Source organism: Cornus florida, unplaced genomic scaffold, assembly GCF_030987335.1.
Source record: "Cornus florida cultivar Cherokee Brave unplaced genomic scaffold, ASM3098733v1 CherokeeBrave_3.0.0_Hap2_Chr03, whole genome shotgun sequence".
NCBI classification, from domain to species: domain Eukaryota; kingdom Viridiplantae; phylum Streptophyta; class Magnoliopsida; order Cornales; family Cornaceae; genus Cornus; species Cornus florida.
In genome coordinates, this window is record NW_026775573.1 from 2,156,607 (window position 1) to 2,173,049 (window position 16,443).

The 16,443-nt window shown below is 35.4% G+C and overlaps 1 protein-coding gene across 1 annotated transcript; it reads left to right on the forward strand.

Annotated features, from left to right (window-relative positions):
* Nucleotides 1-1,264: 1,264 nt before the first annotated feature.
* LOC132299010 (beta-amylase 7-like) lies at nucleotides 1,265-16,321 on the forward strand. The gene is made up of 11 exons (XM_059795430.1): nucleotides 1,265-1,889; nucleotides 2,474-3,068; nucleotides 6,676-6,966; nucleotides 7,542-7,619; nucleotides 9,064-9,267; nucleotides 10,110-10,304; nucleotides 10,890-11,054; nucleotides 11,770-12,030; nucleotides 13,967-14,185; nucleotides 14,310-14,529; nucleotides 15,979-16,321. Exons 2-11 carry the CDS (start codon nucleotides 2,634-2,636, stop codon nucleotides 16,005-16,007), a joined length of 2,097 nt encoding a protein of 698 aa, XP_059651413.1. The 5' UTR covers nucleotides 1,265-1,889; nucleotides 2,474-2,633; the 3' UTR covers nucleotides 16,008-16,321.
* Nucleotides 16,322-16,443: the final 122 nt, after the last annotated feature.

The window sequence follows — 16,443 nt, forward strand, 5'->3', positions numbered from 1 at the left end:
TGCCTCAATCCAAAACAACACTCAACAAATTACTTCACGAAATCAACTTGTCAAACATCAAACATGCTTAAAACCAAGAAGGCTATATCCAAATCATGTTATACACATATTTTACAATATCATCATAAAGCATTTATAATTTCATTATTTTAAACATGCTTCCACATAATCATTCTAACATACAAAATTGGCATATATACATCATATAAGGCATGCTAGCAATTTCCCACATAGATGTCATGTTATTTTCACAATTAAACACCATATAAAGCATGACAATGACCTGTACTTTCATTTAATCAATCAAATTACTACAACAAGATAATCATAGCATGTTATATCACGAAATTAACACATAATGACTTACAAGAATACATGAATTAAACACCCCTATTTCAAATTAGGATGACAATTCTAATTCCCACCGAAACCAAAATGTCTCCCTCGCAAAATCGGCTCCATAGGACGAAAGGAGAGGCAAAGGAGAGCGAATAATCTTTCTATGGCGCCTCCAAAATTCGAACTTTGCCTTCACCCAAAATTTCCAAAACACTTCAAATCAAAATCCGAAACTATAGGCACGTAATTTAAGATAAATGAATTCAAATTTCTTAAAATAAAGAAAGCTAAAACATCATGGGAGTTGCTTTTGAATGAATTCGAAGCATTGAGACTAATCTTTTACTTCATCTTTTATCTTTCTTTCTTTTTTTTTTTCTTTTTTTTTTTTTCTTTTTGAGAAAATGATCATTTTAATGCTAAAATCGGGTGATCTGATTGCTTGATTTTAGTTATCTATTAAATTAACAAGAGGGGATATGTATCCCTATCCTTTATTTCCAAGTGACTTTATATTTGACATGGTTAAGGATATATAATCAAAATAATTGAACTTTAAGATAAATTTTACATAAATTTTCTTTATTAAATTTTTCGTCATTTAAAAAAACTAAATTTCTAACTTCATTTAAACAAAAGGAAATGATTTTAATATCGGTTAAAAATGTATGATAAAAGTTATTTATTAAATTTAACAAGAGGAGGTATCGTATAATTGACTTGATAGAAGATGAATTTTGCATAATTTTCCTTTATTAATTTTTTTTTTTGTCATTTGAAAAAAATAAATTTATAACTTTATTTAAACAAAAGGAAAACAAAATTTTAGAACAAAATACTAATTAAAAAGAGGTACCAAATCACACTTAAACGCGAAGCATGCGTCTTGGTCACCACTTCTCAACTCACATGATTGTGGCCATGCAACAACAAAGCCCAAATCTTGTGTCCCCGCGCGATCAGCGCCTCACACCGGCACGTGCTTCTCGCGTGACTCGCAAAGTCCGTACACGCCTCATCCGTGCCAAACCATAAACCGAGGCACGCTTGCTCCGTCCCACACGCGTGAGAAATGCTCTCTCTCTGACACACACACAGCCGGAGCTTAGCCGGAAAATCCCAGACTCACCGTACCTCTGTCCCCATCTACTCCACTCTCGCCGGAGCTCCGGCCACCTCTTCCTTCGGTTTTCTAAGGTCTTCTTCCGTTACATCCGTTCCCGCCGCCCCGCCGGAAAATGTAATCTTGCAGTTCGGCGTCCTGTAGATAGATCTGCTCTTTTGCGGCAAGGATTGACTTTAGATTCAGGTTTCGGAGTGGAAAAGCTAGAGCTGTTGTCCAAAGCTTCTTATCCAGATTTGAAAGGACGTGAAATTGTACTGTAGAAACTGATATATATATATATTTGCTTCTATATATATGTGAATAGAAAGCTACGTTTGAAGAAAGAACGTGGAAACTTTGGAGGAAACAATGATTGTAAGCTTTAGCTGCTCAGATTTGTAAAAAGCTCGAGATCCATATGCCTCATTTGAGCTGACAACACAAGGTAAATTCGAAAGAAAAAGCTCAAGTTTTTACAAAATTAAGCATCTTTTTCTTTTTCATATTTAAGACATTATTGGTTGGATTAATGTGAGATGCGACTCTTTTAAAGTTATAACTTTTGGGTGAAAACTCAAGATTTTGACTAGGAACTATGCAAACAATCGATTATTAGTGTTAAGTTTTGAAACAGTCTCATTATTTTACCAAAACTCTCCGTTCTCACACGTGTATATTTATTGTACTTGCCAAGAAACATTCTATTTGTTGGTAAAAAAAAATAAAAATTGGATTTAGAACCATGCCAAAAGATTGTCAATTAGTGTTTTAGCTGATCAATGAGGTAATTGGTAATTGATGTAAGCTTAAATTAGTTATGGTACTGTTTGGATGGATTCCAGTGAGTTTTTCTTTGTTTTCAGGAGCATGAAATTAAATTGCCAATTTTGTTTTTCAAAGCAAGAATGTACTTTTGAAATGCAGAACAAATGTTGTGGTATTTATGTGTTTCTTTAAGGGATATTTTCTTGCGATTATTGGTTTGTTTCATTTGAGATATGATTCATTTGAAGTTCATATTGTTTCCAGAGAACTCTAGAGCTAGCTGGTACAGAATTTGCTGATCATGTTGCCTCATGCTTGGAAATATTCAAGTGGTTCACTAATTAAGCCAGAATCATCAATAATATAGGGTTATAAGAGTGCAAAACTATCAAAAGAGAAGGGTAAAAGGAATTAAATTTGGTGAATGGAGATGCAGAAATTTGGAACGAGTGAAGAAGACGAAGAAGAAATGGAGATGGATGTGAAAGAAGAAGATGACGGTGATGATGATGATGAAGAAGAAGAAAAGCATAATGCAACACGGGCAATGGTAGGTGTTGATATAGAAATTGCAGCAATTGGTAATAATAATTGGTTTCAACATCAACAGCAATTTCAAGGGCAATCAGTGTCCCCAGGAGTGGCTCGAAGGTGTAGACCATTAGAAGAAAAGGAGAGAACAAAGATACGAGAGCGGCAGCGGAGGGCAATCACTGCAAAGATCTTGGCAGGGCTTCGAAGGCATGGAAACTATAATCTTAGGGTTAGAGCTGATATTAATGATGTGATTGCGGCCTTGGCAAGGGAAGCTGGTTGGGTTGTTCTTCCTGATGGAACGACCTTTCCTTCTGGATCACAGGTATGCATCTTTAAAGGGAAAAGTTTTATTTTCTATGTCATTTTAACAGATTGTAAGAAATCTTGGTGATTTTAGTTGCATACATTAAGTCTTTGGTTTTCTATGATATGTCAATAAATTGTACAAAATTTTGGTTATGTTTCTGTATATTAAATCTCTGGTGTATACGTGTGTATCTTCTTATTTGGTAGCACAGACAATTTTTTATTTTTTATCTTTTTTATTTTTTTGAGATGTGATCATGAGCATAGTCAATAGATTAAAACAAACTGAAAACCAGTGTAGTTAGGCATTTCGGATATGCTTATGTGGTGCCCAAGTGTCAAAAACAGTTCTTTATCTTAATCTTATAATTAATCTTAAAGTTATGAGTGCTTTCTTTGACCGTGAAACTCTACATAGGAAAAGTTAAACGTGAACTGGTGTACTTTATGAAAAAGGAAGAAGAGGATGGAATCATGGAAGGACAGGTTGATTTTCTCATATAATCAGATGTGTAAGTGATGATGTCCTCCTCTGAAGGTTGAATATTAGTGCATCATGGCCTACCTGGGGATATTTTGAACCTTAGTGTTACCAAAATAAGGCCTACATGGATAGTTGGACTCCTTGCAACCTGGACCTCTGACGTTTTTTATGTGGATCTGATTAGAAGACAACTTGTAAAAATTTGTCCGACTTGGCCGGGTTTTTAGGTATCTGTGCAACCTCGGTGGGTTGTAGAAAATATCACATGCTTAGTTTTAAATAAAAAACTTAAAATTTTTAGAACCATTGGAGTTTGATTCTAAGAGGATTGAGTTAATGTAAGTATGCAACAGGCCAGTTCACCACTCACTTCTTTTTGTTTTTCTTGTATAAGTAGAACACATACAATCGCGTCCCATTTGAGAATTGAACCCTTCATCCTCCCATTGGTAGAAGAAGGAATTTCAACTCAAGCTAATAGCTGGTGGTACTAAACTAAAGTCCACATTGTTAAAGAGTTATTAATTCATTAAATTGTGAAGAGGGAGCAAGTCTCAAGTTGGTTCTTGACTGGGTTAAATTAGATCCTACAAATGCTTGTCTAGTGTTGTAAACTTGTAATACAGCAGTGGATATCTAACTTATATTAAAATTCAATTCCCCATAAAATAAAATAAATTTTTTTTTTCCTAAATGAAAGGATTGTATATATAAACAAAGTAGTACAAAGAGACATATGAGGGCATACCCTCATAAGAAAAACAAAACAAAGTCCTGAAAAGGACATAAACAACCTATACTAGCAAACAATAGAAAATTACAAAATGTCCTGAAGATTCATCCCCAACACATCAAGAACCTCCCATAGAATACTTTTAGCTACATCCTTAGCCTCTCTTATTTCCTTATCATATAATCGATTATTCCTTTCCCACCATATAAAGTACAATGTAGCAGTAAAAATAACTCTGGCCATCTTCTTGATTTCTCTTCTTTGCACATTCTGAACAAACTGTTTTGCCAAATCTTGAATACTTAGACCCCTCTGTAAATTCCATTCACAGGTCTCAGACAAATCATTCCATACTTTCCGAGTATAATCACAGTTAGAGAACAAAGTGATCCAAAGTTTCTACCTCTCTGTAGCATAGATAACATCTTGTTGCCATTTCAAATCCTCTTTTCTGCAGAAAATTCTGAGTTATAATTGCTTTCTGCATAACCAGAACTGAATGTACTGACCACCTTGGTCTCCCTCCACTCCAGCATGTTACAGCCCAATCCACATCCTCCAAATTCACTCTAGCAGCATCCCATGCTTCTTTAAAACAAAAAGGTTTCGTCCATTTCAACTGATCTTCTCCACCAGTTATCTTCTGGTTTTTAAACAGCAGCAGCATGTCCTGTGTAGTATTGCTCAACTCTCCTTCATCCCATTGTCCATGTGTGATAAAATCACTCATACAAATCTTCTTGTCACGACTCAAATACCCCAGAATCCTATGGTTATAAATTTCTCTTATGAACTTGCCTTCACACCATGGATCCGTAAACACTTTAATATTCTGTCCAGTACCTATAATATATCTGCAATTGGTCTTAATAATATCTCTAACATCAATAATACTCCTCCATACAGCAGAAGAAGCAACTTTAGGAACCACATTCCAATAAGAAGCCTTTCTCAAATAGCATTGTCTAAACCATGCTACCCAAAGCCTGTCCTTGGACAACAGAAAATCCCAAGCCAGACAAATTTTCCCAGCAGTATTAATATCTTATATTCTTTGCAGCCCCAAACCCCCTTCCTCTTTAGGGGCACTAATCTTCTTCCATCTCAAGCCATGCATTTTTTTCCTATTATCAACATGACCCCACACAAATTTCCTCATTCTCCTTTCAATGCAGCTAGAAACAGCAAAAGGGAGAGCATAAACTGCTGTCCAGTACTGAACCATTGGAATTATAACAGCTCTGCTGAGTTCCACTCTACCTGCCATAGACAGCTGTAAACCATTCCATCTAGAAGTAATTGCAATAATTTTGTCCACCAAGCTCAAACAATCACCTCTCCTCAACATTTTATCAGATATAGGTAGTCCTAAATAAGTAAAAGGTAAATTTCCTACCTTACAGCCCAAAGTCCTGATAATGGAATTCCTTCTTCTAACTGTTCTAGTAAGATAAACTTCAGATTTATCTTTATTCACAGCTAGACCAGTAGTAATTTCAAATAAAATAAAAATAAAAAGTCTGTGTGCATGTATGACATCCATATATATATATAATATTCTTATTACACCCATTTGCATGTATAAACTTATCTTTTTAAAACTGCAGTCAATTTTTTATGTCAATAACCATATTAATAATGGAATCATACCAACCTCTTAATTCTCAAATTTTTTGGTAATTTACATAAATATATTTATGTTATTTTGGTCTGACCAATTGACCAAATGTTTGATCCAGATTCCAGTGACCCAATCTTCCACCATCTTAATATCTGGGCTACGTCTCAATACTTTGGCTTTAGTGATCAAATGAATCCCTGGTTATTGTTTGTCTACCTGTGCCTACCTAGATCCTCAGACAGGCTGTTGGTGTCCCAGTTATTAGCTGTGTATAAGGGAATTGTCTGCTCGGCATAATGTGGAAGCTGGGAAGGGTCTTTTTCCTGTTGTCACACTGCATAGTCTGCATGGTAACAGGAATAATCTTAGTTACAGTGCTCTCTCTCTCTCTCATACACTTGTGTGGGCTTGAAACTACCATCCTTTTTGTACACATGCTGGCCTGAGAATTGCATTCTCTGTGATTGTTGTTGCTAAATATGTGTGATGTTATAGTAATCTAGGCCCTGATGGTTTCTTGTTTGGTCTCTACTGGATAAATATCTAATTTTTTTATACCACTTAAAATGACAAGAAGTATGAAATAAAGGAAAGTCAAGGGGTGAAATTGTATAGAAGATGGGTGCATCCCTATTATCCCTTTCTCCCTCTCCACTCCTTCCCAGTTTCTCTGGGCATGATTCTTGATCACATGCATCTCATGTGCATGATGCACCAAATTCTCCAGTAAATCCCAGGAAAGTTCAAATAGGGATTTTTAATGTTTTTGTGTTCCACTACTACAGGGTGCAAGACCTACTGGTGGCATGTCTACTGCGGTGGTGACTTCATCATCTTCGCATATGCCACTGCAACAAACCGCACCTGCCTCCCTGAGAGGGACTGCTTCTGGCTATCAGAGTTCGGTGGATTACAATGCAGGTTGCATGAAAGGTGTCATTGTGCCCACTTCATCCCCTTATGATGTATCCTCAAGTGCTCGGTCTCAGGCTTCAGTTATGGTGGGAGATGAAGGAGAAGGAACAGAGAATCATCCTCTTGTTGGGGGCTCCATGGGTACTGTTGATAGCAAGCAGGTATCATTAGCTCCATAATATTTCAGAAGCTGAAATATAAACCTTTTAAAATTTTAATTTGCACTCAACATGGGAACAACAAGATACAATTTCTGTTATCAATTTTATTCCATCCACATCGTCTATTGGAGGATAGCAAAATATATCCTAATCTCATAAACTTCCCATGGTTTTTGGAGACCTTACACTGTAACCCTGCATATATTATTTTCAAATGGTACATTTCTTGATGCATAATTTCTTAAATTCATAATGATAGGTCAGGGTCAGACCAAATATATACTAATCTCATAAACTTCCCATGGTTTTTGGAGACCTTACACTGTAACCCTGCATATAATATTTTCAAATGGTACATTTCTTGATGCATAATTTCTTAAATTCATAATGATAGGTCAGGGTCAGACCAATATATCATAAGGAGCAAATTATTCTGATAAGACTTTCTGTTCTTTTTTTTTTCAGTAAATGTGATATGACTTTCTTTATTTAACCTTTAACCATGTTTTCTTGTGCACTTTGAATGCTTTTTAAATTTGTTCCAAACCATATATGTTTCTGAACCTTTTTGCTAGGTAGTGGACATAACCACAAAGTTGCAGGAGCACAATTTTGTCGGCACCCCATATGTTCCAGTTTATGTAATGCTACCAGTGAGTTTTTCAGTTTTACTAGTACTCTGTCTTTATGCATTTCTACATTTCATTATAGATATAATTGCAGGAGCTTTTTCCATTTATTCTCCCTTATCGATTTCTGTTGTATGTGAACCAATGTCTCTGTGGGCATGCATCATTCTTTAGTACTTTCTTGGAAAAATTACTAGCTAATCTTACTATTTAATTGTAAGGACCAATAAGTCCTTAGTAATTTTGTTAAGACAATAAAGTCCTACTTTTTGTATATATCTCCAGCTACATAATTTTTTTCAGTTTTGCCCTTTCTTAGTGACCTCTTATTAAAATTCTAATTAAACTCAATACCTCTACTTTTTGCTAATTAATACAAATAGTAATGAAAAGGCACATAATTTTATTTGCCACCAAACTTAGCAATATTCTTAAATGTTTAACAAACTATTTGAATTACACCATTTGTCATGAATATAACATTTCAAAAAAGTATCTCAAATTTATTTTTCATGGTATTAATGAAAAATCAAAGATTTTTTCAAAAAATATTCAACCATTTCTACTCAAGATATTTCTAAAAAGAAAAAAATTCAAAATTAAAGGTATTTTATTCCCTTGGCAAGAAACTCACACACCCATTTGCCTCTATGAGGACATGAACCTTCACCTCCACATTGGTGAGGTAGAGGAGATACCACTAGGCTACAATCCTTGGTAATTAAAGGTAAATTTATGTAAATGTTAGAATATTGTAGTAAAAATGTGCACCAAGATAGTATGAAATTTTGTTAAATGTTACTTTTTTTATTTAAAAAATAAAATAAAAAAAGGGACATTAAAGGTATTTCAATAAGAAAGGGCAAAACTAAAAAAATAAAAAATCATTGTTGGAGTTCTGAACTTAAATTGAAATATTTACAAAAAGTAGAACTTTAATTTTCTTAATGAAATTTCTTAGGAGTTATGGGTCCTTACTGTTAAAAAGTAGGCCTGACTAAGTTGTAATTTTCGTCTTTCTTTCCTAGTTAGTTTTATAAATGGATAATTTTACACTATGTTAGTGTTACTCCCTCCGCCCCAAAATTTTTGTCACTTTTTAGGAGTCCAACTCCTTGAGGGATCAATTTCCGGGGATATAAAAAAAATTAAAACTCTTTAAGGGAACATGCATTTAATGCATTGTCTCTTTTGAGATTCCAAAACTACCCATTTGAAGTTTAAAAGTTCATATTGTTAGCTGGGAAAAAGTTTCGAAAGTGAATGATATTTTGGAAAATACACATAATCTTTTTAATTTAACTTTTCAAATGGGACAAGAATTTTGGACAGCCAAAAATAGAAAAAGGGACAAGAATTTTGTGACAAAGGGAGTGTAGGTATTTCAGGTCTATTCTTCTTGTTAATCACGATGCTCACTTTTGGAGTAAATTGGTGACTTTAATATGTTACACTTTGTCGGTGACAGCTGGGTGTCATAAATATGAAGTGTGAGCTTGTTGATCCAGATGGTCTACTAAAGCACCTAAGGGTCTTGAAATCGATCAATGCTGATGGTGTTATGGTTGATTGCTGGTGGGGTATAGTAGAAGCACATGCTCCACAGGAATATAACTGGAGTGGCTACAAGAGGTTGTTTCAGATTGTGCGTGAGCTTAAGCTCAAGTTACAAGTGAGTTTTATACAAATATATGTCACCATTCTTGTGCTAACATCTAATGTTACTGCTCTTAAATATTTTATATTTTCTGGAGAGAGAGAGAGAGGAAGAGGGGGGGAAGGGGGGATGTGGTTATGGCAGTGCGTGGTTCCCCAATCTTCACTTCCTCGAAAGATGGATTGGGGTTCATGCTTGTGGAGCTCAAAACCATTTGTCAACATATTTCCATTGATATGATGCCGTGATTAGCTTCTGAGGTTCTTAATCTTATTGATATGGAAACTAAGGAATTGGATCTCAATTGCAAGTTCTTTCTGACACTAATGAATTGAGAATTTTTTGTGAGTTGTAGCAAATAGCATGGATGAGAATGTAAATCATGTCTCTGATTAAGATCAATTGTTTAGCAGCCATCCTTATATTGTTTTGGAGAACATATGAGTATGAGCAGGATTTGTGGTTCAGTGAGCTTCAATTTTGGCATGGTAAGGTAGAGGCAGCCCAGGTTTGAAACTTTGAAGGGGAAGGGAGGGATGGGTTTAGTGGGTTGGAGTCCTGATTTGCTGTAGCCATAGACAGTGGGGCAATATTGCTCTCGTAGACATTCTTATTTTTATTTTTTTATGTTACAATAATAAATCCACAGTGACGATTAACTACCTTTTTTCATTATTGTTAAGATGAGGTGTGTCAAATACTAAATTAATTTTTAGAAATGTTAATACAATGAATTTAACCTGTTGCTTAAAATCAATATGCAAAAAGCAACTGATTTTTCATTGAATTGTTTGTTCTGGATGTAAACCCTTCCAAAAATCTATGCTGCACGAGTTTCTGAATTGAACTTGGCACAGATTGCAATGTCCTTCCATGAATGTGGAGGCAACATCGGCGATGATGTTTGTATTCCGCTGCCGCATTGGGTGGCAGAAATTGGTCGAAGTAATCCCGACATATTTTTCACAGATAGAGAGGGAAGGCGTAACCCTGAATGTCTCTCATGGGGAATTGACAAGGAACGTCTTCTAAGGGGCCGGACTGCTGTAGAGGTATTATGTTCAACCTTAATTCATGTGTTTTTGTATGTGACTGACAGAGAATTTTTTGTCACCCTGTGCCCACATAATTTTTCATGTTCTCTTGCCATTTTCTTGAAAGTTAGGATTAAGCAACTGCCAACCTATAAAAAATTAACATTTCTATTTCTTTGTTTTTTTTTTTTTTCAACGATTATTGTAGAACCACTTTTTGGACTGATTACGAAAGAGTAAAAAAAAAAACATTAATTAATAAATAAAACTGCCAAAACCTAATTCCTTTTATAAAATATTTAATTTATTGCATTTTTTTAAATGAGCATAGAATTTATTGTTTTATATTATTATTATTATTTGGCACAGGCAAATCTACAATTAAGTTGTGTCCTGAGCTGCTCTGATTCATAATGTTCATGTTTTTCCTGAAAAGCAATTCAAATAAGTCGGTTTTATATGCCAGATGAGTAGGCTTGGTTTCTGTTTAAAGTTGTCTTTTTAGTTTCTTCCTTGTGCCATGCAAATATTAATTTTGACTAGACCTTATAGAGCTTACTTGATTTAGAGGTAGTGTTTTTATATTGTGAAAAACTGATGTAGGTTTATTTTGACTACATGAGAAGCTTTCGGGTGGAATTTGACGAGTTATTTGAGGATGGTATCATCTCTATGGTTGAAATTGGATTAGGTCCCTGTGGGGAGCTAAGATACCCATCTAATCCTGTAAAGCATGGTTGGAGATATCCAGGCCTTGGAGAATTCCAGGTAATTTACTACAGCACTAAAACTATATTCCAAGGGATGGTGATTGGTGCATTGGTCAAATTTCTGGGCCGTCAAATGTAAGAATTCAATTTTCTCCATCTCAAATTTTCCACTGTTTTTTTTTTTTTTTTGTTTTCTTTTTCTCTTTTTGCTTTTATCCTTTCCTCTATTTTTCCTTCTTTTTCATTTTGCTGCTGAGGAGGTAGGTTGGACATGATAACCTAAAAAAAAGTGGAAGCCATTGTAAGAAGAAATATAAAAACTAATAGCACATTGTAGTTCTTTGTTTGTCTATATGAAATTCAATTGAGAAGTTGAAAGGGTGCCAAAAAACTTTTCCCAAAATCTGTTAGGCTGTACAATCTCTCTCTTGATTTACTTTTTTCTGTTCACCTTATATCATCACCTGTTTTCCATTTACTGAAGTACCAGCTTTTGATGATGACTTTGAATCCAGATATGTAGAAATGATTATGATTGAATGGACTGAGGTTTTGAGGGAATTGATTTTTCAAATTCAATTTTTTAATTGGCTTTTGAAAATACTTATGTTAATCATGAGGACTTAGATAGGTTGCTTTGCTCTAGTTGATATAGGCATGCAGTATATTCTCATGAAAGCTTCACCAACCACTTGTCAATGTCATTTTCATGTGAAACTGTGCATTTGTTTTTCTTTTTTTCCTGAACATCAACTTGGCACGTTCTTTCGTAGTGTTATGATCAGTATTTGTTGAAAAGCCTGAGGAAGGCAGCTGAAGCACGGGGACACTCCTTTTGGGCACAAGGACCAGATAATGCAGGATCCTACAATTCCCGGCCACATGAAACCGGATTTTTTTGTGATGGAGGTGATTATGATGGCTATTATGGCAGGTTCTTTCTAAATTGGTACTCCCTGGTTTTGGTTGACCATGGTGATCTGGTACTTTCTCTGGCTAAGTTAGCATTTGAAGACACTTGCATTGCTGCAAAGGTGGGTCAGCTTTTCAAACTTCCTTGTTTCTTTTCTTGAAGATAGATTTTCTTACCAAATTTCAGCTTACAACCCAAGATTATCTATTTATTTTCTAGTATCAAAAGTGTTGTAAATGATGCGAAAGCTTTTTGAGTTGTGCTTATATTTTAAGTATGTTAACTGGAGGTTCTCTATTGCTACACGTCCAAAAGGTTCATCCATCTTTTTTCCTTTTGACCAGATATATATGTTAGATAGCATTGTTTTGTATGTTACCCAGATATGTATATAAGTTATCTAGATTTGTCTTCCACATCTCCACCTGGGTCATAAATGATTAGATAATTCGTGTAGCATTGTTGATTGTATAAGCCATATCAAATTATAGAAATACTCCAGTTTTTAGTGTCTTGACAGTAGGGTCTAGACCATAATTCTTGATCATATCATGTAGGATAAGGTTAAACCAGTTCTTATATTTATATATATATATATATATCCCTGGAAATGAAAGATGTGGAAGGGCTTGAAATCTCCTTTCTATCCCTAGTCAAATTTATCTGCTTTGTCTCCTCATGTATTGACCATATGAGAGAGAGGATCAGCTGAAATAAACTACCCAGTAAAGTTATTCAAACATGCAACCATTTATGTATATATTTCTTCCTTCTTAAAAAAAATACTACGCTTTTTCATTAACAAGGAGACTTTTCAGCCTCACATCTGTGTGTCTGGCTTGCTGAGATCTAAAGGACGAGGAAGGGGTGTTTAAAAACTTTGTCAAGATGGGAATATTTTGGAGGTCGAGCTGGGAGAATTTTGGGGCAAAATAATGAGCAATAGACAGATGTAGTATCTGTTAACTGTTTGCCAACCTGAGCCCTTGTTCTAGATCAATACCTAGCATCCCATGTGCCAGTGGGCCTCATGACTGCAGAACTATTGCATGGAGTATCTCCTTGTGATGTAGCCATGCACCAAACTCATGTCAGAATAATTTCAGATAGAAGCTTCCATCACTGCCTCAACCTCGGGGAGTTGGTCACACTTGGGAGAGTTAAGGATCCATAATATAAGAGATTCCATATATACCACAGCCTTCTCTGGCCGTTTTAACCATTGTAATTGCCTGCCTTTATTTGGTGATACTCACCAAATTGTGGTGTTATTGCTGCCCTTGCTTATTGGCTCGGTGGTTTAAATTATTTGCCCTGTGTCATGTGCCAGATGGCTGGGATCTCTCTTGTCACATTTCATAATCCTTGGCGGTTATCTTACGTCGCCTTTTTTTGGTGGTACATGCCAATATGAGAAGACCTACTTTTACCCACTATTAAAGTGGGAAGCTAAAATTTCTGCTGATTGTGCTGGTTAATCATGTACTTGGACTTCGGAAAGGAGAGAATTTATATTTAAGAAGATGATCGTGTTTAGAGTATATTTTAACACCAGCCTTTAAGCATGCATTTATTAGCATATTTAGTGATTATTATTATTATTATTATTTACATATACCTTTTATCTTATTGGATATGACTTTATGAGATCAATATAATTTGTTTCTTGCCCCATTTCTATTGGTATGATTTTCTTTTTTACTCACTGTAGGTTTTGCCTAGAGGCATGCTCAACTCATGTACTCATTCCCAATTGACACTAAATCTTGGCCCTTTTACAACTTCAACAATAGAAAATATTGCTACTTGGCTCGTGATTTAGTAAAATTGTAAGAAAATATTATTTTCATTTATGCCTTGGTTTGGCCAACATTTAACATGTAATGCTAATACATCTTGACTAGTCCACAAGTACCAGAAATGGAATTTTTTAGGTATTTGTCTGCATTAAGTTCATTTGTTTAATGCTTAGATTGTACTCCATGGAAACTTTGTTTTCTATATATTTACTAGTTGTGGCTTGATCCAGTTCTTCTCCACATTTTAATTCTGAGCAGCTATCAGGTATTCACTGGTGGTACAAGACAGCTAGTCATGCTGCTGAATTAACAGCTGGCTTTTACAACCCATGCAATCGTGATGGTTATGCTGCAATTATGGCAATGTTAAAGAAACATGGAGCTGCCCTAAGTTTCACATGTGCTGAATCAGGCATGTTCCATCAGCATCTTAACTTCTCAGAGTCACTGGTGGATCCTGAGGGGTTAGCCCGGCAAGTAAGCATTACAAGCACTGGAGAGAACTCCTGAGAAGCTTTGATATTTATTTATTTAGTTTTTCATTTCTTTAAGAACAGATTTTTCTTTAGGAGAAAACTGTAACATTAAATTTCATTATCAGGTGCTGAATGCTGCCTGGGATGTTCGCATTCCGGTTGCTAGTGCAAATGTTCTTCCCTGCCATGACCGGGAAGGCTACAACAGCATATTGGATAAAGCCAAGCCTTTGAATGATCCAGATGGGAGGCATTTTTCTGCTTTTACTTACCTCAGGCTCAGCCCACTTCTCCTGGAAAGACTCAACTTCATGGAATTTGAACGATTTGTCAAGCGATTGCATGGTAAACATTAAAAACCTTCTTTTAACTTTTAAATTGTGGCAATCACTGTAAGTCAATTGATATTATTTGATGATTAGTGACATCCGGGTGTGGAAGGAAACTGATTCCTCTCTTTGAGGATTCGGATCATATTTATGATGTCATTTTCTTCTTGTTCATCATCTGTGAGGTGAGCTTTTTAACATGTTTTTTTAGGGACCAGGATCCTTTACGTTCCTAACTTCAGTTCGCTTCTATCCGCTGCTAAATTCAGTGGCCAAAATTCGACCACGTCAACGAAAAAAAAAGGAGATGTAGATCAGTCTAAAACGTTGGTGTTTCAGTTAAGAAAACAAAAAGGAAACAATGCCAAGGCAAACACTGCCTTAACATTCCAGATCAGGCTCCCTTTCCTCCTACCCACGTCCCCAAACTTGGTCCTCTCTCCCCTCTCTCTCTAACCATGCCAGCAAGAAACCAAAGGTTATGAAATTCTGAAAATGATGAGAATAATATATTGTGGAAAGAGAAAAGGGAGAAACTAGGGTTTTGAAATCTTGCAAAAAATTGAGAAGAATGAGATACCTTGGTTCAGTTGAGAATGAGAGATGAGAGAGAAGTATGGAGAAATTAGGGTTTTGAGATCTTGCAAAAAATTGAGAAAAATTAGAAGAAATGCATACTGAGCTGTGGAAAAAGGAATCCAGACTTTTATTGATTGGTCTTTAACTTTTTATAAGGTTCAAATTTTGGGGATTTTTTTTGCTTTCCTTTTTTATTTTTTTCCTAGTTGGTACTCACACACACGTCTCTTCTGAGACTTGAACCCCTGACCTCCCTTTGGGAAGTATGAGGCTGATTCTGCTAGGCCACTGACCCATTGGTTTTTTTTATTTTTATTTTTATTTTTATTTTTTATGCTTTCCTTCATTTTCTTGCTTACCAAACAGAGTACGTTGCTTTGCTTCCACATGATTGTACTTTTGTTCAACCCTTGAGGGCACACATGATATTACATTGTGTGCCTTGAGGATCATCAATGGCAGTGGCTGTAGAGAAGAAACATGTTGAGAAAAACTAAAAATGATATTACACATGTTACTTTATTGTACTTTTTCAATGTTCTTGGGGTGGAGGGGTTGGATCTGAATTCCCATAGGTTGTGATTTCATTTCACACATTCAAGTTTCCTATTGAATCAATTATGTACATATAAAAACATTTGAATAACGATTGGTCTCTCTCTTGCATCATGGTCTTTTTTTCTTTTTTCCCGAAAAGTACCATGGTTTTTTTTTTTTTTTTTCCTTTCTTTTTTCTCTAAATGGGTATTTTTTTTACATATAAAATCTAAGCATAACTATTGAGTTGTTTGGTTAGTTTTCTTTTTATATGAATTAGGATTATGCCTGAAAAAAAATATATATAATGAATAAGAGTAAATTGATACTTGTTTCATTTCTGTTGCAGGGGAAGCAGTTATCAATGTCCCGTCATAGTTCAAAGGAAAGGGATTTCCATCTCATGTATTATTTCTCTTCCCCACAGACGTCTGGTGGGGTGTATATATCAGTCCGAACTCCGGAGGCACCTATGCAAATGAAATGGCAAAGGAAATTAGCCAACTCTCTATATCTGAGTCGTTTTTTTGGCATTGTTTGCTAACCTAGGATAGAATGTTAGTCTGGTAAAAAAAAAAAAGGTCCAAATGAATTAGAGTAAAATTGATACTTGTTTAATTTGAATTCATCAGTGAGAGCATGAATGAAGGGAAGCTTCTTAACAGAATAAAGATGACACAAACTGGCCTCCACCTATTGCGTAGTGGTTGAATATACCAGGCACTGATGCCAACAAATGGATTTGAATCAATGACGAGTGAGTCTCTTACATTTTTCAAATAAAAGACACCGTAATCGGTTGGAAAAAAATAAA

Bases quoted from the DNA above. Each gene is read 5' to 3' on its own strand.
- LOC132299010 (XM_059795430.1), top strand. From the start codon at position 2,634: ATGGAGATGCAGAAATTTGGAACGAGTGAAGAAGACGAAGAAGAAATG. The intron at 9,268-10,109 runs GTGAGTTTTATA...AACTTGGCACAG, and splicing joins AGCTTAAGCTCAAGTTACAA to ATTGCAATGTCCTTCCATGA. The intron at 11,055-11,769 runs GTAATTTACTAC...GTTCTTTCGTAG, and splicing joins CAGGCCTTGGAGAATTCCAG to TGTTATGATCAGTATTTGTT.